Source organism: Nannobrachium achirus, assembly GCF_963921795.1.
Source record: "Nannobrachium achirus genome assembly, chromosome: 11".
In the NCBI taxonomy this organism is placed as follows: Eukaryota; Metazoa; Chordata; class Actinopteri; order Myctophiformes; family Myctophidae; genus Nannobrachium; species Nannobrachium achirus.
In genome coordinates this window covers 41,055,554-41,083,060 of record NC_137820.1, presented here as the reverse complement: position 1 = coordinate 41,083,060, position 27,507 = coordinate 41,055,554, and the positions used below count along the sequence as shown (strand labels likewise).

General features: G+C 44.5%; 1 protein-coding gene across 1 annotated transcript in view; it reads right to left on the bottom strand.

Moving 5' to 3' along the window:
- The window catches only part of grm8b (glutamate receptor, metabotropic 8b), a gene marked incomplete at both ends in the record, with an annotated part of 294,591 nt that extends 267,084 nt beyond the window's left edge, over positions 1 to 27,507 (bottom strand). Inside the window, one exon of the mRNA XM_080737073.1 lies at positions 26,944 to 27,507. Coding sequence (XP_080593199.1) covers positions 26,944 to 27,507 — 564 coding nt within the window. The remainder of the gene's footprint in view (positions 1 to 26,943) is intronic.

Sequence of the window (27,507 nt, the reverse complement as noted above, 5' to 3'; positions counted from 1 at the left end):
GAAAACACTATTTCAAAATGCCATGCCCCCGGGCCCTCTACTGGGCCATGGTAATTTGCTCCCATGCATTTTGTAATTTGTTCCACACACCCATACAGAATGTAATCTCTCTCCGAATTCTCCACTGCCCTCATCATAAAAAAAAAGTTTGCCAAACTGTGAAATATTGTAATGTTGCGAAGAAAAATTGAATTTCCTTGAGCCAAGTAATCAAGCTGAGCAAAATGCGACACAACATTATTCCGTGTTGGCTCCTGGGTGATTAATTAAGTCATCGACAGCCCGTTAGTGAGTAATAAGGCAGCAGCAGCCGCTGCCCACTTTATTTTTTTTCCCGGGCTCCCAGGACCGGCGATTATCTGCAGAGGTCAGGCACAGCCTGAACTCAGAGCCACAGTTTGAAATTTCATATTATTCAAGCTTCAATGACACGCCTTATTCCCAAAGTGAATCGAATTTCTCATATCGCCCATATTCCAATGACCTTTCTACAATGCTGGCAATCAAATACTTATGTGTATTACCTCGACAGAGAAATAGTCATGCCTATTCATATTCAGGCGTCTACCGCTGCCGGCACCTTTATATATTTGTACTGCTATACTGTAGGGCAGAGGTGGGCAACTTTGATGATGGCGAGGGCCACTATATTTCCGCCTTCACTCCAGAGGGCCACATTGCATATTGCTACGTCCTACTTTATCATTCTAGTATCTCATACAAAATAAGCAAAAATAGCTACTAGCTACTAGCTAGATCTACAAGCTCAAAACGCATCGCAGCGCGATGCGTTTTGAGCTTGTAGATCGGCTATTTTTGCTTCTTTTGCATTGGAATCCTGAATAATTTTTTTTTATTTTTTTATTGGAATCCTGAAATGTAACATTTTGATTTAATTTCAAACACATTTAGTTATATATTCATGTTAAATGTATGAACCTAAATACAAATACATTGTACACAAAAAAAAACATTTTAATTCTACTATTATATACTCTACTAATATGGAATTAAAGCAGGTCATGTCTGAATCAATAATATATCAGTAGTCTGGTATTAACCTGAGGGCCACATTAAGTGAAGGTGAGGGCCGCATGTGGCCCCCGGGCCGCCAGTTGCCCATGTATGCTGTAGGGCATGGAGATAGGTAATGGCAAAAATACAATAGAGGTACTATTTGACATTATTTGAAAACTTCAGAAAGAGCAACCATTTAAAAAAAAAAAAAAAAAAAAAAGAGGGGAAAAAGTCAATACACAGTTATAAAACTAAAAGTCAATACACGGGTATAAAACTAAAAGTCAATACACAGGTATAAAACTAAAAGTGAAATTACGCTGTATCACTGAAGTTATTATTGTATGTTTAAGTTATGATGTCCTTGAGGAGATACGCGTCCCTGCTTTTGGGATATCGCAAAATGAACTTCAGGCTATAATTGCCTTTCCTAGTGGATATAAACAGTAAACAGCAAAGTCCTGAGTGTAACACTACTATATTGTGCAGTGCATTGAGATGAAATCGTTGATTTGTTCGCCCGGAGAAAATATATAACACTAAACACTGGTACTGTCAAAACTCTCGAGTGTTATTTATACTTAAATGCACACCGGTGGTTGTGCATAGAGAATAGTGGATCCACAAGCTCACGACGCACTGTAAGCTTAAACTGTAGATCAGCTATTATTCTTTTTTTTCTTTTTTTTGGTACCCGACACAATGCGCAACCAAGTATACATAATTATTCCTGAATCAACTTAAAGTGAGGTGAAACTCTTGTTTACGCAGCCTTTCATGTTTGCAGTCCAAGGGGTAAATGGAGAATTAGGGCCGATGCATACTCCACTTTTAGAGAGAAATTTATTTCGGTTCAGCTCCGTCTAAACTACAATATGACGTCATTCAGAGTTTCGGGGGTGGCGGGTACTGGCAAAAATCCGGCTGTTCGGTGCTGCTGAGATTTTGTGAAACCGAAATAAACCGTCTCTAAAAGTGGAGTTTGCATCGGCCCTTAGAAGTAAAGAATGGAAATAAATAGAGCACAAAAAGCCTGAAAATATATACAGGGCCTTCCTCAGGGGACTCTGCCAATGGCTAGTAACATATACAGCTGTCACATATACATCTACTGCAGCCCCCTTATGGACAGTGTCCGTATGACTGCCCCCCCAACAAACTGTGACCGTACAACTGTGGCCTCTTGTGATCTGTGATCAGCCTTGACTGGACCGACCAGGGGGCTCATCTCAGTGTCACTCCGGTGACAGGCAGTGTCCACACAGCCTGACAGACCTCATCCCCCAGTGTCCCTCGCTGCCGCTGTAACCAGCACTTATTATTAATGGACTCAGCAGTCAGTAAAGCCATACAGCAGCAGTGTATATCAGAACAACGGAACATGTCCGATTAGAGTCGAATGGTGTGTGTGCGCTGTCTGTAACAGTCATGGCCGCCCCCTCTATATGCAGGTCCATAACGATACTGGACATTAGGGGTCGTGGGGGACAGCCTATAGTGCATCGGTGGATGGAAGATCCATCCAGGACATAATAGGACAGACATTGTGTCAGCAGGGCTCGCAGGCTTATCAAAGATTCAAGACGCCCCGGCGCACCCGGATTGTTTCAGAGGCTACCAAGGGGCAAGTGGCCCCGTAGCCTCCGTAGATTAATAAATAGCTTCTTCCTCCAGAAATAAAATAAAATATATATATACAGTATATACTGTACATATAGAGAGAGAGACTCATGTGTAACCGAACCGCAGCAAAAACAAAATCAGAACTCTGTCCAGAAAGTCAAAAACACCACATGCGCATGTGCGTTCTTCACTTGAGCATGAGCCGATTTAGCTTCCGGGTGTTTAAAGGTTTATTTTTCTCTTCTGTGGTACTATTTTGGAAACGTTGGACTTCGGTAGAAGATAATCTAAATTATAATTGAAATGTCCAAAATTTTTAAAAAAAGCCTGATTGTCTGGGGCCCAGACAATCATTGTCTGGGGCCCAGCCAATCAGACTGATAAAGGTTGTTATGAGTAGCATAGCTACATCTGTAATTAGTCTACAGACAGACATCTAGCCTCACGATATGGCAATGAGGGCTGATTATGATTATTATCTTGGCCTCACTTTCCAACATATAGGCCTGGCAGTGCATGGTTGGTCAAGGGCACCTGTCAGCAACAGTTGAACTGTGTAAATAGTGAGTTCCTCCACAAACACCACAGTATATGACAATCTCCTGGTGCGGAGCATGTGACCAACCAACCAGTAGGGGTCAGCAGAAACAAGATTACATAAGTGTTCTTGGAATCAGGGAATTGCCATAACTAAAATGGGAGAGAGGGGGATAAGAATAGTGCATCTTAAATGCTTTGATCGTGGACTTACTGTTAAGCCATTCCCAAAGTGTTTATTGATTAATTGAGTGAATACTTATCAGAAATGTAAATAGCATGTGGTACAGTTAAAATGATAACACAGAAAGGTCCTTGTTTCCATAGTGGTCCTATGTATTCAATTAATCAACATAGCATTCACAATATAATAATAAATAAATCAGTGAGTGTAACGTGTTAAGGCGAATTACCTCTAGTGCCTTGAGACAAATGTTATAACACAAATTCAAAACTGTGTTGTTGGCATATAATCCTACAGTATACTGTACATGCTCACAATACATACTCATAACATGCAAACACAAATGAAGCACAGCAAAATGAATCATTGGCACATGTAGGAAATCACAGATGAAATGGCAACGTGGACAAAATACAATATCACAGACTTGAATCCATGTAAAATAACTTTGTGTATCTTTTAGGATGCAGAGACACACCAAGGGACCAACCCATACAGTAAACTGGTGCTTCCTCACCTACATCTAATCTAAACACCATGTCATTGTTCACATGAGCCGACTACAAACTAGAATCTGCCAGAGGTCCAACAGTAATCAAACTATAGATATTGTTTAAATAATGGTTAAATGGTAAATGACTGCATGTACAGTATATAGCAATGTATTATGTAGCACCTTTCTAGTCTTTCAGACCCTTCAAAGCGCTCTACAATGTGCTTGGCAGATGGTGGAGGAAACCATGCAAGGCACCAATCTGCTCAACTAGAGCAGTTAGTGGTTCAGTGTATTCGTTCTCAAAGTGGATTCCAGGGACTTTGTGGGTTACTTTATGGGTCTAAATTGACCCATACATGTCTGTAACTCCAACAGTAAACAAATGGAACCACATGGACCCCAACGGGTCCATTAGGTTCCATTTGTACACTGCCAGAGTTAAGGGGAGACCTTGAAATGTAAAAGTCTGAGAAACACTGGTTCAGTGAATGGCCCAAGGACACTTCCACTCGTAGCCAGGAGGAGCCGGAAATTGAACCTGAAACCTTTGGAATCCAAGACGGCCGCTCCACTACCTCCTGAGCCACTGCCCCAAACTAATAGACTGTCATTGTCGGTAGAAACCTTGTATGTCTAAAACGGTTTGTTTTGTATTTATCAGTTAAAAAATGATTTAAACTAGTTTTCACTACTTTTGTGCGACAGCCTTGTATGATGAAGCAGGGCTTTACTTTGCGAAAAAAATGTACACATTTGAAACTTGGAAATACAAGGTTTCTGCCCGACAGTGACGATATACATATTATATATATATTTTTTATTGCAGCCCTGCTATTCTGACCCTCAATAAATCCACTACCATATCGCACTCGTGACTAAAGAGCAGGAGTGGAGCCCAAACTGCAGCTCGGAGGAGCAGGAACCCTAATTCTGAGATTAGTACGGAGGAAAAAAAGTCCCTGTTTTCCTCAAATTGAATTTCAGGCTTCATTTGCGTATGGCAAATTCCTCATTCACAGCCCATCAAGCCTTTGCAAAAACGTGTAATACGATTCTGTCCGTCCTTTAAGATGTATTATGGCTCGCATGTCAGGCATGACCGCGGTGAATTAGGAGCAAACATGGGCTCCTTATTTCCTTGCTCGTCGTTAGTCATCGGAGCATGCAGCCTGCAAGGAAAACTCAAATTTGGTTTAGGCTATACAGTATAAATATTTGTTTTCCCTGCAATAGAATTCCCAGTGACCATCACCCCATCCATTGAGAGAAATAAACACGCTGCAGCAAGCCTTGAGCTGAATAATGGTGATACGGGAGTGGAACATTTTGCACTTTTCCCCTGGTCTGAAAATGAGCATAACGCAAAATCATTCATAAGAATGGGCTATAAAAGAACGCAAGATCTTTCATGAAAACAGACAATAAAATAATAAAAACTATGGAGATGATCACTACAGACAGCTTGATAATGATCCTGTTATCAATCACACAAATGAATAACTGGTGCATCGGGCATATTCCTCTCCATTAAATTTGATTATCTACCGTACCTGCAGTCTCTCTCTCTCTCTCTCTCTCTCTCTCTCTCTCTCTCAAGCAATCGCATTTGTTATTCATCGACATAAACTAGACTGAATTGCCTATAGAGATGCATGTGTGTGTGTGTGTGTGTGTGTGTGTGTGTGTGTGCGTGTGCGTGTGCGTGTGTGAAGCTCCGACTGTGAGCGCGATGATTAATTCCTCAGTCTGTAATAAGGTGGGCGGCGTCGTTTGCACGTTTTGCATTTAAGCATAAATATTTGATGAGAATTTTGATTGGACTTGACTTTCTTCTGCCTCAGAAGGCACCGTTAAGGTAATTTTAGAAACCTTTAGAAACATTGCTATGTAATGTGTGCTCCCTTTTATCCCATGAATCGCACTGATCGTCTGTATGTCGGAACCCCATTTATAACTAACTTTTAATCCGGGTATAGTTGTTGCAGTGTACAGTATATAGCAACATCTTTTTTTTTTTTTTTTTTCATAAAACGTAGGTCAAGATATAGAAGGCGTTTTTAGAAGCTGCCTCAGGTCTAAGTAGGGATGGGAAGATAAGCGATATTATCGTTTATCATGATAAAAAACACTCACAATAATCGTATCATAGAGATTTAATTTATCGTGATATCGTCCTCCCTCATGCACATACAGTCTTTTTTTCCACTCTCTGAAATGTCTTAGCCAAAAAATAGCCGATCTACAAGCTCACAACACGTCGTGTTGTGACGCGTTGTGAGCTTGTAGATCTGCTATTTTTTGGCAAATGTTCCGCCCCGGGATAATGGAATTTGATTATCGCGATAATAAATATATCGCGATAATAAATATATATCGTAAATCTCACGATTTCTTTTGTCACAATAAACGTGATATGACATTTTCATATCATCCCATCCCTGGTAAAGATTTAGAAGGCGTTTTTAGAAGCGGCCTCAGGTCTAAGTGGGTTAAACTCATTTTAAAATAGTGAAAATATCTGCAAGCTCGCGTAGATCGGCTATTTGCACAATGTTTGTGCGACACTCTTGATGAAGTAGGCAGTAGGGCATCAATTTAGGAAAACAAACAAACAAATAAAAAGTTGAAACATGGAAATACAAGGTTTTTGCCAGACAGCAGCGATGTAGGCAGTTATAAATGGTATAGTCACTCAATGAACAGAGGCATTCCGATGGCCTCTGTGCAAGGGCATTTGAGGCCATTGTCCATTAATTCCAACAGGCACCTGTCACACGATGCTTTGGAGAGAGTCTCAGAGGAGCCTCAGAGCCACTCGCACTAGATCACTAAATAACGTTGTCTTCCCCCGGACAATAAAGGCATGTGAACGATCGGGCCGGAGAAGAAATGAACAAGCTTGGTAGACGCTAATACGATGATTGAACCTTGGAGCGGTTAGAAGAGGCGCGCGCACACGCGCGCGCACGCGCGCGCACACACGCGCACACACGCGCGCACACACTGCAAACTCTGAATCCCGTTCTTAAACACTTTCAACCTGGTGCCCCTATTTCGGGCATGTCATTATTGCGACCGGCAGGTCGCAAGTTACTATGAAAAGCTCCACCGACTGTCAGTCTGTCCGTCACGTCACGCCACACTTTTGGCCCTACTCTTATCTCTGGCACCGTTGCCCCTATCCATGCCAAACTTTGCACACACACTCCTTGGCTGGCAAACCACAACCCCCGCCCCTGATTTCTCACATGCCCCTCTTCTAGCGCCACCATGAGGTTGCTTTTTGCAGTGTGTATGACGGTCGCTTATCTCCCGAGTAGGGAGTCTTACAGGTGAATGTCGCGAGCTTGTAGATCAGCTATTTCCGCTGCACGACACCACCAAGTATGACCACTTAAACCCTGTAGTTGACCAGAACAAGGAGTCCCACAGGGCTCTATACTAGGTCAGCTCCTTTACACCCCCTCGCCCCCACATCAAATCTTTTCACAGAAAATAGCCGACCTACAAGCTGCACATTTTCGCTAGGGTTCATGTGGTTTAAGTGGTTAACGACTGGTCCCTTCCTGTCCCTGGCCTTTTGCAGCGACGCCGGAATGACACTGTGGCCACAGACACAATTGGGCATTTGGCTTTTTCTTCTTTTCCCCCGGGCGCTCAGCAGGGCAGAGCAGCACAGTCTGTACTCTGTGTGCTGTCACTGCTCTCAGACATAGTGGCATGATGTCCCACTGCGCCCGCTGGTAATAACCCTACCAAACCTTTTTTTCTTTTTTTTTTTCTATGACAGGCCTCTGTTTTCTAATGGGATTCAGACTGCACAATTAAACTGTGTTGTTGTTCAATTTCGCCGATTATCAACAAAAACTGGTGAGACAGTCTGGACATTGACACAAATAATTTTGCCGGCATGTCGGAAGGGTCTCCGCAACGTGACAGGAAATCCAAACACCACCAGAACCACCCGTCTTTGAAATGAGTTTGGAGATCCTGTTAAGACAATGGTTCAGGGCAACAAAATCAGACCAACCACTTTGACCCTATTTCATTCTTTGTTTATTCGGAAACAGACAAAGATCAACAAGCGCACACTGCGTTGTGATGCGACGTGTTGTGAGATTGTAGACCGGGCATAAAAAAAAAGGTATCAGAAAGCCTTATTTTCTTTTTTTACAGCAAATCTTCTTCTATGGGGGTCCCTGGCCAAATGAGAACCACTGCTGTTAAGATTATGCAAATCACCACAAAGCACACTTCTCAAGAAACTTCGCTGAGGGTGAGCGAGGACAGGCAGTCAATCTAAAGGCTGCTGACAGGATACTATACCCACTTTCATATGCGCTCAAATTTGCATAGCATTTGCACATGCGACGCTCGCACAATATGACATCGGCAGCGCGCATCTCAACACGGCCTCATCTGAAGGCAACACACCACTTTCAATATGTTTCTTTATTTCCTGTGGTGCGTGGGAGCAATCGGATGACAGCGCTTATGTTCATTGTGTTTTTTACCCTGCGGGGCTTTGGTGATACAACACTGAGGGAGGAACATCCCAGGAAAAAAGAAAACATAAAAAAAAACAGAGTAGACGTTTGTGTGTCATTTTCCACATAAAAATCGACTATTCTAGAGGCAGTGAAAAGGGGGGGAAGGATTAGCGAGAAGGGGAAATAAGCTCCTGGAAGTGACAGTTGGGGTTTATAGGAAGCAGAGTGAGGCTCACACCCCAAAGAAGAAAAAGAGTCAGTCCGTCGACGCTGGAAGGGAGACGGCCATTTTATTCATGTGTGACATCACGCTGGCATCCAGCCAGCTGAGACGTAGCGTACGGTGCGATACGATACGGCAGAAGGGGAACGGCACACAAATGCACTGCCAGGTGTTGTTCACTTTCCTCCCCAAGGCTTATGCCGGATCTTATACTTAGCTGCGCGCCAGTGTGGCACACGAAAATAGCCGATCTACAAGTTCACAGCGCGTTGCATCGCGACACGTTCTGAACTTGTAGATCGGCTATTTTCTGTGCAAGGCGGTTTTATACATAAATCAAGGTTTCATAACTTCTGCACACTAGCAGCAGAGATTTTGGCAGGCACACTAGAGAGGGTCCCTATAGGTAGGGTTGACTTAAGGCTCTGTTAGTTAACATGCTAATCCCAGCGTTAGACTCAGCTTGTCTGGGAGGTATACTTGAAACACCTGGCAGTCTGTTTACAGCAACACAGGTTGCTTACAGGTCTGATTAAGTGCCACGCACTGAGCATGTTCCCAGGCAGACGCTATTGTAAAAACTGCCAAACAATTTCATACATTTTTTTTATTTTTATCAAAGCCAATAACTGTACCTTTCATAGTGTACAGCACAGAATAGTCCTCTGATAAGAACAACCTATGAATGACAGCCAAATTCAATTTGAATTCAATTGCTGAAGTTAATAACGTTGCTTATAACATGGCGAACAGCGGAAATTGCCTATAGAAAAATCACAACGTGCATCTGCCATTTTTGACCTTTTCAGTGTAGCCTATTGTTGATCATTTTTGACTATTTTTGTGGCAATTCTTTGTATTTGTTTATTTTTGCCCATGACATAACCAATAGAGAGATGCCAGGCTGAAAGTGGTTACATAAAACACAAAACAATGCACATAGGCCTATACCAGGGTTATTCAACAGGGGGTCGGGGACCCCTATGGTGTCCTCAGAGTTACTACTCGAGGGCCGCCAAATCTTTGTGATAGGATCATTCTTTTAAATTAACAACTTGAACCCTTGCATCCCTATTCTGAGGAGCACTTTAGCCAAAAATAGCAGATGTACAAGCTCTCAACGCCTCACAGCGCAAGGTGCTGAGAGCTTGTAGATCTGCTATTTTTGGCTAAAGTTCAAATAGGTTTGGTGTAGAGGGGAAAAAGAGCAGACCAAGTACAGAGTGAAAGGTCAAGTTAACTAAAACACGAATCCAACAGACTGATGACAGTGCTGTCAAACAAGTCCATGAATCTAGCTATGAAATTGATGAAAATCTGCATCACACATTTATACAATATGTAGAGGGGGTCCCTGCTTCATCTCTATCTCTCAGCTAAGGGGTCCTTGGCCTGAAAACATTTAAGACCCCTGACATATATACTGTAACACAACTGCAAAGAATTTGCATCCACCATCTGCCAAGCAGGGGCAAGGAAATTACAACGTGGAGACTCCAGCCCTGTCACCAGCCTGGAAGCGTGCCCAGCGGGAGTTGCCATTACAGCAAATAGAAATTAGATTTACAATATAGTAGCATGAGCTTGTGATCAGCATGGCGTGAACTTTCTCCGTCAGGCCACTTTGCTCGCCGCAGCCAACTTGGATCATGACAGGAGCCTAATTGCTATGCATTTACAGTAATTACGGCCAACTGGAAATGCCGTCTACAAAAACTTTCCAGGCTGCATAAACTAAAAGGTCAATGGCGCGGACGTGGCGTATAGTATACTCTTCCATTATGTATTTTGGCTATACTTGAAGGACATTAGTTTATGCAATGCAAAAAGATCACAGCAAACTGCTAAATGGATAGGGTCCATTTGGTTCCATTTGTGCACTCTCAGAATTATGGGGGTCTGTGCACAAAAAAAATGGCATTTAGCAGAAGGTCTTTATGCAGAGCAACTGACAATAAGAAAGGTAAACGTATATAGAACACATAGAGACAGTTTAGTGCCTCAGTAAACTAAGGATCACAGGTAAATCAAGAACCTAGCATCAGTCTAAACCAGTAAGACAACCTAATCGGGAAATAAGCAACCGTCAGGTCGCAGCCTGGTTTTAGGGCAAAATATGTAGGAGCCGTGTCCAACAATGTGTTTGAAAAAATCACCCTGATGGTGGTGCTATATGGGACAGATCCATGTTGATGACAAGAGTGTAGACATACTGTATACCGATTTGCGTGATTTAGGGCAAAATCTGTAGGAGCAGTGTCCAAAAATCGGCTTGTGGCACTGGGACAGATCCATGTTGATGACATGAGTGTAGACCCAGTGTAGACCACTAGAAAGGTGTACATTTTAAGACGGTGTCCAAGATGGCCAAATTAAGAAATATTACACGAGAGGGTGTGCTTTATCGTGAATATCATCACGCCTGCGTTGCCTCAGGAACGAGCCTGAAGGGCGAGTTCTGTTGGCAGCGCAGGAGTGTAATATGTGTGCAAGTGTAATATTGAGATTATACACATTATACACAAAAAAAACAACAACAAAAACACGTCAACTTAAGTATACCCCACGGAAATGTCATAGTTCCCCTACTGCAGGAGTTTTCAACTGGTGGTCCATGGACCACTGGTGGTCAATGGAGGTGCATGCCCGGATCATGCATTCAGCAATATAGGAAAGTGAAGCTGAATTGATTTATTTTCATTATTTTTTATTTTGGAAAAATAAATGTCCAGAGACTGAAGAGTCACATGAAGCAGTCCCTAGTGAAGTTCAGGATGAGTTGTCAAGCTGCATTTCCAGAGCTTACAGTAAAAACTAAATAGATTTTACCTTACGTATCTCTGTGACAGTATATTTTCATGCTGGCATACCTGAAGGATATGTACAAGACAAGGTTTGGGCCAGAAAATGACGGGAGACATGAGACTCCACTATCCACCTGTTTCCGCGAGAATTTACTGTAAAATTATTTGTGGGACACTTCCGGAGAACAGCAGACATACAAGCTCACGTCGCGTCGCAGATGCAACCGTTGTGAGCTTGTAGATCACTCTTGGCTGCGGCGCCGGAACTGCCACACTCCTTCTGCGCAATGCACGATGGGACGTTGGGAAGTTGTGGATATCCAAGAAAAGACAGACAAGGACCACTCGTTAATCATGTCATGGTCCACTAGTGTTCCATGGACCACCCTAAGTTGTAGCTGACAGGCAGTTGTTACTGGGAAAGAACTTCCACAGAAAAGCTGTTCGAATCTCAAGAAGGGGAAGTGATATCAGATTGCCTCAGTTATCATTATAGGAAATGTGCCCATGTAATAAGGTGTCTGATCACTCACATACACAAGTTACAACACAGTATATCAGGCTGGATTAAGGAATAAAAAATAATAAATAAATAAAAACACTATCGAACAACTTTCTGATCTATTAGGAAGGGTCCAGGGCTGTTACTCTGTCCAGTTAAAAAGCTGAGGTGCATGCAGAAAGCAATGCTTGTCTCTCGCAGCAGGGGAGTGTTAATTTTGTTGACTAAGACTAAGACTAAAAGACTACATCTACAAGATTTTGCTAATTTGTGGTTAAAACTAGACTAAAACAATTTTTAGAAGACTAAGACTAAATCAAAATGTCCTGACAAAATGAACACTGCAGCAGGGACACAGCCCTGCATGGGCCTTGAAAAAATGACATGAGACATGAGATTCCACTATAGCCAAGAAGAGACAGACATGGACCACCCGTTAATCATGTCATGGTCCACTAGTGTTCCATGGACCACAAGTTGAAAACAAGTTGTAGCTGACAGCAGTTGTTACTGAAAGTAGGAGGTCAATAACTTCTCAAGAAGGAGAAGGAATACCAGATTTCTTTTTTACATCTGCCGTCTCTCTCTCTCTCTCTCTCTCTCTCTCTCTCTCTCTCGTCTCTCTCTCTCTCTCTCTCTCTCTTCTCTCTCTCTCTCTCTCTCTCTCTCTCTCTCTCTCTCTCTTCTCTCTCTCTCTCTCTCTCTCTCTCTCTCCTCTCTCTCTCTCTCTCTCTCTCTCTCTCTCTCTCTCATATTTGTCGTTAAATAAAAACATGCCAAGGTTGAGGGAACTGGCCACACTTCCTCTTAAAAGTAATTATTTATTTTGTCATCAACAAACAGTCAGGGTTAGGTTTAGGAAGTGCTCCTGTGGGGTGAAGTCAGCCGGGACAATTTGAGCGCGCTCCCCTCCATTCTCATATTTCCATGCCGTAGTGACAGTTCTGTGCTGATACTGTGCAAGATAATTAGATTTCCCCCCACTGTGATGTGGTTAGGCGGTTTCATTTCTCCATTTATTTTCGCAATCGTTCGTCAGCGCGGCGGAAGCCGTGCGGTGCGTGCCGTGGTTCTTGACACTTCTTGTGGGGGGTTTCGCTAAAAAGCGGCAGCAAACAAGCGAAAGTCGGCTGTAATGAGCCAGAGCTACTGACTTCACATTTCCTAGTGATTATACCTTTGTCGGGTTTGTCATTAGTGGCGTTTTCCATAAAGCCTCTTAATGCGCATTAAGGCTTATTCGCAAAAATCTTTTTATGGGAACACAAAATTCAAATAAACTTTCATTATCTACAAAAACTTTTATCCGCTTGGAGGAGGTGGACTTTGAGGCTTTATCGAACAAACTAAATGCGCATTAGAGAATGGAAACGGGTCAGCAATAAATGCAAATAAATTATGACGTTCTGGGTCCATATCGTCCTCCAACTTAACACTTTCCCGTGCCGCTTAACGTCCATTGTATAGCGTTTATAGCCCACAAAACAACACAGAGTGACACGGACCGTGTGTACATTCTCCCGTTTTCACTCCCGGAGTCAAGCCATCCGTGGCTAACCCTTCCTCATCACAATGTGTTTGCGTGCCAAAAGTGGCCGATCTACAAGCTCACAGCAGCTCGCATCCGCGTATGTACCAATGGTCTCCACTAAAACGCCACCAAGTGGAATTCTGATAAATGTTTATATACATAGGAATGAACCACTTTAAAACCCTTCCAAGATTGTATCAAAATTAAAAAACATCATAATTCGGCAAACGTTGTGAGCTTGTAGATCGGCTATTCTCGCCTTTCATCATCAGACCAAGTATACAGGGCTTAATTGGATAAAGTGCTTCTCACTTAAATCGTTGCCACAGTATAGTGTTTCTTTGGAAATACAACTTAATTAATTTCCTGATGACACACAAACTTGTGCATGCAAATCCCTCCAGCAAGGTACTCTCTCTCTCCGTGATGAGATGACTATACGTGGGGCCAAGCAGCCTCCTGGCATCCCATTTCAATTTGGGCTCTTAATTGAAGCCGGCCCTGTGCGCCCCATTTCCAGACTCCCCTCAAAACGAGCAGGCGGACCCAATAATTGCAGTCAGAAGTGTCGAGATGGGTCACTGGATGAAGAGTGCGTGTGTGTGTGTGTGTGTGTGTGTGTGTGTGTGTGTGTGTGTGTGTGTGTGTATGTATGTATGTGTGTGTGCGAATGTCGGGGGATGGGGGCTGAGGAGCAACTCTAATTATATGCTCAAATAAAAGAACCCCCTCCCCCTTATCTTCCCCATCCCACATTTGATGCACACGCACACCACTCACGTTCACACACACACACACACACACACACACACACACACACACACACACACACACACACACACACACACACACACACACACACACACACACACACACACACACACACACACACACACACACACACACACACACACACACACACACACACACACACACACACGCAGTTGGAGGGCATATTGATTAAGACTGCAGTGCGACACCTCTTGCAATCTAATTCTATAATGGAAATCAGAGGGTGGCCGTCGCACGCTATCCAGAAAGATGAATCATGTGTGCATGCACCCACTGATAAAAGCATGTGTGCACGTTCACATGCACCACTGCAGGCATTAACACACATGTACAGTGTACGCACGTACACACACACACACACAGCCCACACCGATATTTCACACGCACGTGCACACGCACATGCACACGCCCACCCTCTGTTGTCTGAGACAATTCCAACACCAGTGAACCTTGCTAAGGAGCCCCGCTGTTCCCGGTAACCGTTTCAAACATTTATTACCTCAACTATTCAAAACGAGTCCCTCCAGCCCACGGGCCATGAATTAATCAATGAAGTTATTACTTCTCCTGCGAAAAAAAAGGATTACGCTCTTGTTGAAACCCTTACAAGGGCACAGAGGAACCTTAGGACAAGGCAATGTGTTAATCATCATCATCTTATAATTAGTGGTAGTGTGCCTTAATTTCCACCATGGCCTGTGAGGGTTTTGAACATGATGATGCAGCACAGGAAGAACTAACAAAAAGGGAAAAGGGAAACCCATCCAAGGGGAGGGAGGGGTAAATCATCCAGGGAATAACAGTGCAGGCCAGAAGAATGGAATTTCATTAACATTTTATTACTGGGGGAAGAGCCATTAACAGAACAGAGGTCAGGTCTGCAGAACATGAAGTGGCAGTCAGGCATGTGCACACATAGACATCAAAGGGGGCTTGAGCCCCTGCCCTTTTATCCGTCTGTAAAAAAGTGCCCTTTCCAGACCATGAATGCAGTTTTTACTACGGTGAAAGAAATGCAAATGCCCCTCTTTCCATGCCATACATGAAGGCAGCATTCAAGAGAATTGCCTTGTCCAAACTCTCCTGAACTAAATGCATCATCTTATGTTGAAAGAATTGCCCTCACTGTGTAGAAATCCATGTTGTATGCCACGTCTCCAGTATTGCCTTTTTTATGCTTAGCTTAGTGTGGTATCAAGTACTGAAAATAGCCGACCTCCAAGCTCACAACGCGTCGCAGTTGAGAATACCGTTCAGATAAACTCATCTTACTGGACCACCTTTCAAAAGCAGTGTTAAAAAGCGCTTTATAAACAATGACATGATATTAAAGGACCTGTAACGGGATGAAAGTTCAATACAAAAAGGCGATAATAAACGTCCGCCTCCGGCCAGCGAGCCTTTTGGCGATTCCACATGATTTATGCTCTGGCTCTTCTCGGCTTCCATGCGCTGAAAATAGCCAATCTACAAGTAGGGCTGTCACGATAACACATTTAAGTTTATGATTAATGGTCACACAAATAATTGCGAACAACGATTTAATTGTGTTTTTGGCATTGAAAGATTTTAACATATTTAGTCTTTGTTATCAAAAATTGCAGGGCAGATATGACAAATAACTTAAATATACAAAGAAATTACTGACATTATTATTAAAAAATGTGATACTTTCAAAAAGTAAAAATAACAGAAATAGCTGGTACATTTTCATATATACATTTTTGGAAAATGTATGAAAACTTTTCAACATGGAAACAATCATGACGTCATAATGACTAATTAGGGTCCTGCTTAACCTTCCCTATCAGACTCACCTCACCGCTACTCATCAGTTAAGAGTGGGGTGGCTCAGAGTAGATGACACTGAGTACAGAAACTGATGAAACTGTACCTTTTCCTATGCAAACTTCTAATAAAGTCTTCAATCAATCAATCAATAATTGTGATTATCTCAAATAATTGCGATTAGACAAATATGTGACAATTGTGACAGGCCAAGCTCACAAGGCATCGTGGGAGCAACGTCTCATGAGCTTGTAGAGCATCTATTTTCAGCAAACCGCTGAATCAAATCACTGGGTGAAATGTGCCTTGGCAGGAGAATGACTAAGTTGTGAGCCTCGCTCTTGTACTTTTACTGTCAAATACAGTACAGTGAAAATGTCGGCGGGCGGGCAGTACAGTATATGAGAATAAAACCTGCACATCAGCAGACCCTCGTCTCCCTCCCCCGAGTCGTTTTTTTGAGCTAATTTTAGATAACCGATGCTGGTCGGGGGCCCTTCTCTGCTCATTAAACATGCCTGACTTGAAACAAACACGGACTGTCCTCTGAATCCGATAAAGATGAAGCATGCAACTCATTACAAATTTAGCGAGCTATAGCTACTGCGTAGTTAGCCAGGTTTTTTCCATACAAAGCCCTTCGGCTATATAATTCGCCTCAGTTACTTCCCCGGCGTTGCAAAAAAAAAGCAGTATTTCAATGCGTCGTATAGGCTCAGACCATTACTCATTGTGGAGAGATTTCCAAGATATGTGCGCTTCAACATCAAACTGAAAGACTTGGGGCTATTCCGCAGTAATGAGAGTCCCTTCAGCTTCTGTTGTTGTTGGTGTGTGCACGGGGAGCTATAGGCGTGCGCCTGAGGCTCGCCAGGGTTGTTGTAATGGCAGAAAACAAATTAAATGACATCGTTAAGGCGGAGGCCTTTATCACTCTACATCCCATAATGATTCAGTCAAACCCCTCCATGTCCGACTGCACACCCCTGTGACTCAGAACGTATAGGGCGGCTGCTTGAAAACCTGAAGGTTAACCTCGTTCGATTTCCCAGCTCCTCCTGGCTATAGGGCTTTGTTCACAATTAAGAATTGTTCAAAGAAATGTCACAAACTAGCAGATGTAAAAGCTCACACCTTGTCACATTGCGAGCGTGTAGATCACACAGCGCTGCTCGCGCCTACAGTATGTTTTTAGTTTCTTACCACGGCAACCCAAGCTGATCGGTTGACAATGTCTAAAAAACACACAAATCATGTCTGATCATGCAAAACAGTGAGTAGTCAGTCAGCCCTGAGGATCGGACTTGAGAAAACAACTCAGATTATCCTGCAATGCTGCCGTCTGAATAAAGCCAACGTGTCAAAGTGTCCTTGAGCAAGAAACCAGAAACCCTGTAACTGCTCTTGATGAGCAGGTCGGTGCCTCCTCGCACGGTTTCCTCCGCCGTCGGGGTGTGTGAATGTGAAATGTGTTAAAAGGTGCTTTGGATAAAAGGCGCCGGCGCATAAATGCACCATTTCCCATTCATTTATTTGACCCAGGATGATTCCGAACCCATCCGTGTCACAGCGTACACATCCTGATGATTCAGGCGCCTCCCATGCTCCAGAGAGCACACTGCCACAGTGACATTCAGGTCAGGGAGCACAGAGCACTGGGGTGGCCCCTCCATGGCCCATGTGGATGAGGCACCTCCAGGCCATGTGGAGGTGCATCCAACCATGCTGCAGCAGTGACAAGCTTCTGCCTGCCTGGCTCACAGCAGTGGTGCAAAAGAAAGTACTTGTGTAAAAGTATCAATACTGCAATGTAGAAATATTCTGTAACGGGGACGTGCAGAGAATGTTAGAGAGGCAGGGGCTGACATTTCTAAAAAGGGACTTTTGGTGAAAATATTGAAAATAGCAGACCTCCAAGCTCACAACGCGTCGTGACGTGTTGTGAGCTTGGAGGTTGGCTATTTTCAGTACTTGATACCACACTAAACTAAGCATAAAATAGGCAATGGATTTCATGGATTTCTACACAATGAAGTACATTTTTTCAACAGATGATTCATTCAAGTTCAGGAAAAGTTGGACAAGGCAATTCTCTTGAATGCTGCCTTCAGGTATGGCATGGAAAGAGGGCATTTTGCATTTCTTTCACCATGGTAAAAACTGCATTTATGGTCTGGAGAGGGCACTTTTTACAGACGGATAAAAGGGCAGGGGCTCAATTAAGCCCCCTTTGATGTCTATGTGTGCACTGTGCACGTGCCTGTTCTGTAAAGGCGTGGTCACACCAACTATGGCTGCCGGCTGATGAAAATGGTAAATGGCAAATGGTGCATTTAAATAGCGCCTTTATCCAAGGCACTTTACATAGATTGCACATTAAATTCACACATTAACACACACATTCATACACCGATGGCATAGGAAACCATGCAAAGCACCAACCTGCTCACCGGGAGCAACTAGGAGTTCAACATTAACTCTGGGGGAGACCGGGTTCGAACTGGGAACCCTTCGGGAACCCTCCATGTTCTAATGACGGTTTCTCTACCCCTGAGCCACTGCCGCCCCCATGATAAACTCAGGTTGTGTCTTGTGTGCAGCCTAAAAAAATTTAGTAGCTTGCAGCGCATTCTGTCCTAATTACCAGTGACGCACGTGTCACTCACTTTCAGGACCCTCCCGTAGCTACAAAACACAAGTAGCTACACAACACACGTAGCTACAACCAGTTGTGCTTCCTGCGTCCGCCCTCGACTCACCTCGGATAGAGGGGGGGGGGAAGCAGCATTTATCTGCTTCAAATAGACAAGGCATATAGAATGCATAAACGCAAGGTCTGCGCGGCACACGGAATGATGCGCAAGACCATCGAACCACGCCATTCCCATTGAAATGCATTGGCAGAATTCACCCTCATAGAATAAAAGTGCGGTGTGGGGGCGCCCTGCACTGGCCTACCGGTCCAGGTGCATACCACATAGGCTCAGTGGAAAAGAAGGGTTTTCAGACATGCGAGGTTTCCATGCAACCAACAGCGACAGTGTCTATTAGGGCTTAAATGTCAATCAGAGCGTCATTGAATAATTGGAGAGTTCATAATCCCACACAGCTCCTCCTAGACATTTTGTGAAAAGAGGTTTAGTGAGGTCATCGGCATGGCATGTTTTCCTCACACACACGCACACGCACACACACACACACACACACACACACACACACACACACACACACACACACACACACACACACACACAGCCAAAGCAATGGACGGGTCATCATTACGGTCACCGAGGTCCGTCAACCCCCTGCAGTTAAAGGGTTGCACTGAGAGACCATGTAAGCTGATAGCCGCACACTGCTTATAGCCGAAGCCGCGCTCCCACAGGGCTTATCTGTGTGCGAGTGTGTGTGTGTGTGTGTGTGTGTGTGTGTGTGTGTGTGTGTGTGTGTGTACTTGTATTACTATACTCTTGAGAGCCAAAGGTCCACACAATATAATAGAATGTGAAAAATAGACATCTATAGGTTTATACATACAGGCAAATAGCTGATCTACAACCTCACAACGTGCTACAGCGTGAGTTGTTTGCGAGCTTGTAGATCGTCTATTTTTGGCTTTAAGGATTTAAAATAAACAAAAATACAAGATGGCTAAACGTCCTAAAAAGACCTGATGTCCTCACGAGTGTAGTAATACAAACGGGGTTCACGACTGCAATGCGCGGGTCTGTGAGATGTGGACGACGCTGTGTGCATATCCATTGCGTTACTGAGATCGTAATGGGGTCGGGCCTCGGTGGCACGTGGATCGATGGTAAAAGAGCAGGCAAGGTTAGTCTGTTTATGTAAGTCAGCGATGCGTGAAACGTGAGCTTCCGTGTCCGGGATGTAAATCTATTCCCGTCATGCGGAGGAGACAGCACGGTATGTAAACGCATCCCCCGTCATGTCCGTGTGGTTCAGAGAAAGTCTTGACAGCGTTCCGCGACCCACCCCACCTGACCACTTAACACGATAAGCGGCCAGGTGGGTGAGCCGCGTTGCATTTTCAGATCACCGTTTTATTTTATTCTCTGCCACGTGACGAGTTTTGTGTTTTGATGCTGGATTTTGTTCCATTGTTCCATTTGTACACTCCCAGAGTTATGGGGGTCCTTGAAATAAAAGGTTTGAGAAGCACTGTGCTATGGAACAGAGCCTATTATTGGATGAAGGAAGTGAGAAGAGACCAAACTTCTGTCCAATATGGCTGCTGTATCGCAGTTTGAGAACCACCCATGTGGACGACAACGACACAACGGAGGACGCTCAGAGCGGAGAGAGGTCCCGTTATGAGCACCTATAGGGTGCTGATTGGAGGGGTGGGAGAACGGAGACAATCTGGAGTGGATGAACAAGGACAGTTATACCGTTGATTTGAGAACTAGGGATTATGGTTCTACTTCATGGTCTGCACCTTGCTACAGTATGTCGACTGACTGTTTTCCACTAAACCCCGTGAACTCTATAGTGTCCCTATTCTGGCCATGTCATGATAGGCGAAAATAGCAGATCATCAAGCTCACAATGCGTCACAATGTGGGGCGTAGTGAGCTTGTAGATCAGCAATTTTCGGCAAAGAGATTTGGTGGACAGGGGAAAAGGAGAGGGCCAAGTACACAACGTATAGTGTATAAGTGGCTAAGCCTTAAAATACTTAAAATAGACGATCTACAAGCTCAGTGAGCTTATAGATATGCTATTTTCGCTGTTTGAAAACGTTTGCCATTTTTGGAAAAGACCTTAAGAAGTGGATAAAGATGCTCTGCTCTTGACCTCTACAACTGTTTCTTGGGATCATTTGATATGCCTCTCAATGCCTCTCTGTCACAAAATCATTCAAGCCCCAACACTCTTTATTCACCAACTCCCAATTGGGGGCACTATTCATAGTCTCCGCTTTCCTCCTTATCTGGCCTGCACGATACACTGTGGATATGAAAGTAGCAAGTGGCTGTGTTAAGATATCGTTGTTGTCGGGTGGAAAACTCGAAAGTCCATAACCGTTCTTTTTATATTTATCATTTAAAAAAAAGATTTAGACTAGTGTAAATAGCCGATCTACAAGCACACAACGCCTCACACCGCGAGGCGTTGTGTGCTTGTAGATCTGCTAATTTCACTAGTTTTCTGTGACTTTTTGTATGATGAACTAGAACTTTCATTTACCAAAAAACAAACACATTTGAAACTTATACAAGGTTTCTGCCCGACAGTGACGATATGGTTGATGGAAAGCACCCACATGGATGGCTGTCACATCAATGATGTCTCAGCGAGCCTTCTATTCCTGGCTCCTTACACAGTCAATTTGTGCCATTACTGATACAAAGTTAGCATGTCGATAAAGACATGGCAAAGATGAAAGCTGCTAAGAACAGTACTACTCCCCTGAGAGGGGTCAATCAAAGCCCCATAAATATTCTTCCTTAGATACGGTAGATTACTGAGCCACAAATAGCTCTTTGCTTACGTGACATTTTCTCATAGGAAACCATTTTGAATACAACTCAATCCATAATATGTTACATTGAGTTTGTCTGGCCAAGACCTCTTAACTCCATTTTGAGGTTTTAGATTTTTTTGGCATAAATCATGGCTATTGAACACCATTTACATCTGAGTGTCGGTTGGAAAGTAGTAAAAAAAGCTTGAGACAAAACCTCCTAACTCCACACTTTCTGCCAAACCAGCTAACTCCACCTGATTGGCCCTCTCTTTTTTTTTTTTTTTTTTTATATGTGCTATTGAACACCCTTTATGTCTGTGTGTTGGTTAAAATAATATTGAACCAATGAAAAGTAGTAAAAATCCCTTTGGTCAAAACCTCCTAACTCCACTTGAGCTCATTTTCCCGAAAATGAACATTTTGGAGTTCGGAGGTTTCAGACACACCATGTCACTCCTTTTTAACCACTTAAGCCCCCACATACTTTGTTGACGGGGTCCTCTAGTAGTCCATATCTACTCCCATTTCCCTCTACGCCAAATCTCTTCACTGAAAACAATCCATCAGAAGCTCACAATCTTCTATATCAGCTATTTTAGCCCAGTGTTATCCTATTTTCGGGATGCAGGGTTCATGTGATTAAATATTTTGTCTTTTTGCTGAACGGCACAAGCCACAAATAGCCACCGTACAGAGATAGGAGAGAGAGAGAGACCGAGAGAGAGAGAGAGACAGAGAGAGAGAGAGAGACAGACAGAGAGAGAAAGATAGAGAGATCAAAGAATATGCTTCCCCAGGCACGTGCACACATAGACATAAAAAGGGGCTTGAGCCCCTGCTATTTTATACGTCTGTAAAAAGTGCCCTCTCCAGACCATGAATGCCGTTTTTACTACACGGTGAAAGAAATGCAAATGCCCCATGTCACACCTAAAGGCAGCATTCAAGAGAAATGCCTTGTCCAAATTCTCCTGAACTTGAATGTAGCATCTTATGTTGAAAGAATGGTCCTCTCTGTGTAGAAATCAAGCATCGAAAATGCTGCGACGCGTCATGAGCTTGGAGGTCGGCTATTTTCGATAGTTTTAGAAATGTCAGCCCCTGCCACTCTAACATTCTCTGCACGACCCTGTACTATCCTAACTGGTAGACCACTAGCACGCTCCACATATCAGCGCTCGCTCTTTATCATATCACTATCAGCCAAAAACAAATATATCATTCTATAGTACTAGAAGCTCGGCCGCCCGAAAACTCGGGAACAATGTAAATAGGGAATGAATGCCCCGCCCTTTAATGCAAACCCCATTATACCTGTTGTCATAGGATCTGTTTTGACCATCTGTTTGCGTGTGTCCATTTATGCCCATATATGGAGATATCTGTCTGTCTACATCCATTTTATGCCCATATATGGAGATCTCTGTAGGACCCGTTTTGACCATCTGTTTGCCTGTGTCCATTTATGCCCATATATGGAGTTATCTGTCTGTCTGTCTGTCTGTCTGCGTCCATTTTATGCCCATATATGGAGATCTCTGTAGGACCCGTATTGACCATCTGTTTGCCTTTGTCTATTTATGCTCATATATGGAGATATCTGTATCTGTCTGTCTGCATCCATTTTATGCCCATATATGGAGATCTCTGTATCTGTTTGTCTGTGTCCCTTTATGCCCATCACAGAGATCTCTGTATCTGTCTGTGTGTAACGGAGGTGATTCGAACCTCCCCACCTGGTTTCGAACCCGGGTCTCCCACGTGAAAGTCCAATATCTTACCCATCACTGCAAAGGGACATCCCTATGGAACGAGAGCAGATACTAGACTTTTGAGGCTTCAGGCTGGGGATGCGACTATCACACTGTGCGGCGGTCTACGACCCACCACCACACTTTGACCTCCTCCTACGGGGAAGCCAGATCCGGGTCACGGCACCAATGTAACGAAGGTGATCAGAACCTCCCCACCCGGTTTCGAACCCGGGTCTACCGCGTGAAAGTCCAATATCTTAACCATCACTCCAAAGGGACATCCCTATGGAACGAGAGCAGATACTAGACTTTTGAGGCTTCAGGCTGGGGCTGCGACTATCACACTGTGCGGCGGTCTACGACCCACCACATGTGCCTCCGACTGTGTTGCAGACACAGTGCCGGTTCCCCCTTTAATGCAAACCCCATTATACCTGTTGTCATAGTTTTATGCCCATATATGGAGATCTCTGCATCTGTTTGTCTGTGTCCCTTTATGCCCATTATGGAGATCTCTGTATCTGTCTGTGCCTCCGACTGTGTTGCAGACACAGTGCCGGTTCCCCCTTTAATGCAAACCCCATTATACCTGTTGTCATAGGACCCGTTTTGACCATCTGTTTGCCTGTGTCCATTTATGCCCATTGACTCATGTGGTGTACGTGATGTCAGAGCCTTTTATGAAGTGATGTCACAATGAGTCAGCGCTTGCGCCGATTTCCTCCGGAACAGCCTGATGTCAACAATCAGCTCCGCATAAGGAGATTCCGAACGTTTCGCGCCGGTTCGGGAAAACCGCGCGTCGGGTTAGGGGAACGCACGTGCCGAATCTGAAGCCGGTGGGACGAACGGTTCTCGAGATACGCGGATTACAGACAGACACGAACGCAGAGATTTGTTGCATTTATAGATATAGATACATCTAACGATTCATTTTAACGAATGTCTGACATCACTGATAATACACAGTTTCGCCGCCATGGTAACTGCCTGTCTTCATGCTGACATCACTGCCTGCAGTACTCTGACATCATACTCTGACGTCATAGTACTGACATCACAGACTGGCCTGGCCCTGGACACGGAACACCATGTATGGGCATAAAGACCTGCCCAATGGGCAGTCCAACATGGAACAGCATACTGTATAAGGGCATAAAGATCTGCCCAACAGGCACTCCAACATTACTTCTGAGACTCCTACATTCATTCCCTCAGATACTGTGCACACCCCTATGCACACACCCCCGGGCACAGGACTAGTGTACTTAAAAATAGAGAAAGTACAACGTCCCAACTCACTTGGTGCAAGATGGTTGATTGCATGAAGCCTTTATGGTTATTTTTTTAACTTTTTACTGTGTATGTGGCTTCCTTTCACCCCACAGGAGAATTGAGTGCTACTACATTCCTTTGTATTAGTGTTTCAATAGTGTTAGGATATATTTCATGTACCTGCCATAGTCAGTTACCAACACTGAAATGTATATACTGTAGATGTATGAATATAAAGCAGGACACTGGTGAAAAATGTATGTGCTGAGCAAATGTACATACATGAACAAAATACCGAATTCACAATGTGACTACCGTATAACCCCAGCAATATTCTGGGGGGAACAATCGCCAAATATAGCAGATCTACAAGCTCACAGCTCAAGCTGTTGTGAGCTTGTGGGTCGGCTATTTTTGGAAAAGAGATTTGTTGTAGACGGCAAACGTGTTTGCAACTCAGGTCCCTTTTACTACGAATGGAGGTGGTTAGAGAAAAAATACTTTCAGAATCCAACAGAGGCCAATTTCTTTCCAAGCTAATTTGGACGATCACCCATGTGTAGCTGCTCCGTCCCTTGAGACATGGCATGAACTGCAATAACGCTGCCTTTAATTCTAACGGGCTGTCATAATTGAGCTCCATCAGCCTAAACGATGAGCCAGCCATGCGTGTGTGTGTCGCCTTAATGTCTCCACACCATAAAGGAAATGTCAGCGCCCCGGCCTGCCTCCGTCACTATACATCCATCCATTGACGTGTGAGTGTGGCCTTTTGAAAAGAGACTTGCGTCAATAAAAATCGCACAGTTCCTTACAAAAGACCAGTGGCTAGCAAAATGAGACCAATACAGCCGTCCAATCTTCCACTTAAGCCTAATTTTGTATACTTCAGACAATGATGTTGAGTGACAAGCGCACCATGCGTTGCAAATATGTGACATGTTGTGAGCTGCCATTTCTTCCGATATTGTTGAACATTGTTTAATTAGAAAAGTGTAAAAAATCCAAATAAAAAATAATAACTTATTTTTTTCATTGGAACATTGTTCTTTTGTTTGTGTGTGTGAGTATTTCCACCTATAGTACCATGCCCAAATTGGGGCCGCCTGGTTGAAAGCGGCTAAGATGACTTCCCACGGCGCCCAGGGGAAAAGCTGTCACGTCCGGTGCATGCTAACGACGACCGGAGCCATCTGAGCCTGCATACTAACCAAAAACGCCACCGCACTTTTCTGACCTTCTCATAAAAGGAGCCAACCCACTACTGTTAGCAACAGCGAAGAAAGACTTAATGGCACACCAGGGTCCCCTGTGTAAACTAAACAATGTAGCCCTATAGACTTGTGTGTCGACACTGCCACCGTTCTGGTCGTCGATCACCGACTCCCTTGAGGGGACTCTGCCGTAAAAGCCTTTGTAACTGGGTCTTTATTCCGGGTCAGGGAGGAAAACACATGTGATGCACCTTGTACTGCATGTAAATACAGAAGTCATATTTTAGTCACGCTTCAGCCAGGTGCATTAATTGCCCACTTAGGTGGAACAACAGCCATTGTAAATCCAGCGCTGTTCTGGGTGTGTGGGGTCAACAACCCCAGACGACAAAGTAAAGTCCTGAGTGCTCATTTGACTCAGAAAGTGTACAAATGGGACCACATGGCACTGTAAGGGTCCCTTTGGTTGACAATGAGGAATTCAACTGTGTACAGAGACATCTAAACCCATGATTCTCAAACTTACATTCCAAGGACCTCACAGACCCCCATTTGATGGAACCTATTGTTAGACATGATTTGGTCTGATTTTGTCTGTCATTTGGTCCAGAATGCGTTTACTGTCTGTGTACTGCAGGTTTAGAGATAACAATGAAATGGGTCTGTAACTCAGAGTGTGTACACATGGAACCAAAATGGACCCAATTGTACACTCTCCGAGTTCAATTAACACTGAGGATTTTGCAGTGTGGGTAAGGGTCTCAGGCACTGGGGGTCCATGGAATTACAAAGGTTGAGAACCACTGATTTAAAGGAGTAGTTCAGCCCCCAAAATTATTTATTTTCTATCACCCCATGAAGCCAGTGGGGGCAGGTCTCCATTCTGAAACCCTGCCATTCCTAAACACCGCCATTCCAGAAACCCTGCCATTCCGAAAAATAACGCACACCCACCCACCCCCAGCCACTTTCACCCACATCCCACCCACTTTCACCCACCCATCTCTACTCACTTTCACCCACCTCCACCCACTTTCATCCACCTCCACCCACCCGCAACCACCTCTACCCACAATCTTCGGAATTCCAAAGATTGACTTCCATTGTTCGGAAAGGCAGTTTTTCGGAATTGAGAGGTGTCTCCATTCCCGAAATGGAGACTCTGCAAGTCCCCTACCGGAGACTCCGCTGGTCGTGAACGAATGAAAAAACGGGAGCTCTTTACCTTGAACAGCCGGAGGATGTTGGCCACCATGATGGACACGGAGCTGGCCGCCGCGCCGATCACCCCCACCACCTTGTCCGGCTTGGCGAAGATGGGCGGGTCGCCGTTGGCGCAGCGCACGTCCGAGGCGTCGCGCTCGATGAGCGCCTGCACGAAGGTGAGCGACTGCTCCAGGGCGTAGGTGTCGCGCGAGCACGTGTCCAGGATGCGCGCGCCCAGCGTCACGTTGGGCAGCAGCTCGGGGTCCTTGTTGATGAGGTCGATGGCGAACAGCATGGCCTCCAGCCGGTGGATGCCCTTCTCCTTCTTCAGCTCGCCGCAGGGCGCGCCGCGCTCGCCGCGCGAGTGCACGGGGAACAGCCCGCCCAGCATGATGTCGCCGTCCAGGCGGATGGAGTGGGCGTACTCCGGCTGCAGCGGCGGCGGCGGCCCGTCCACGGCCGTCACCACCACCGTGGCGGCGGCACCGGGCTTCTGGTTGGCCCACGCCAGCAGCCAGCAGCTCTCGATCACCAGCAGCGAGAGGATGGGGTGGTGGCCATGGGGGCGATGATGGGACGCCAT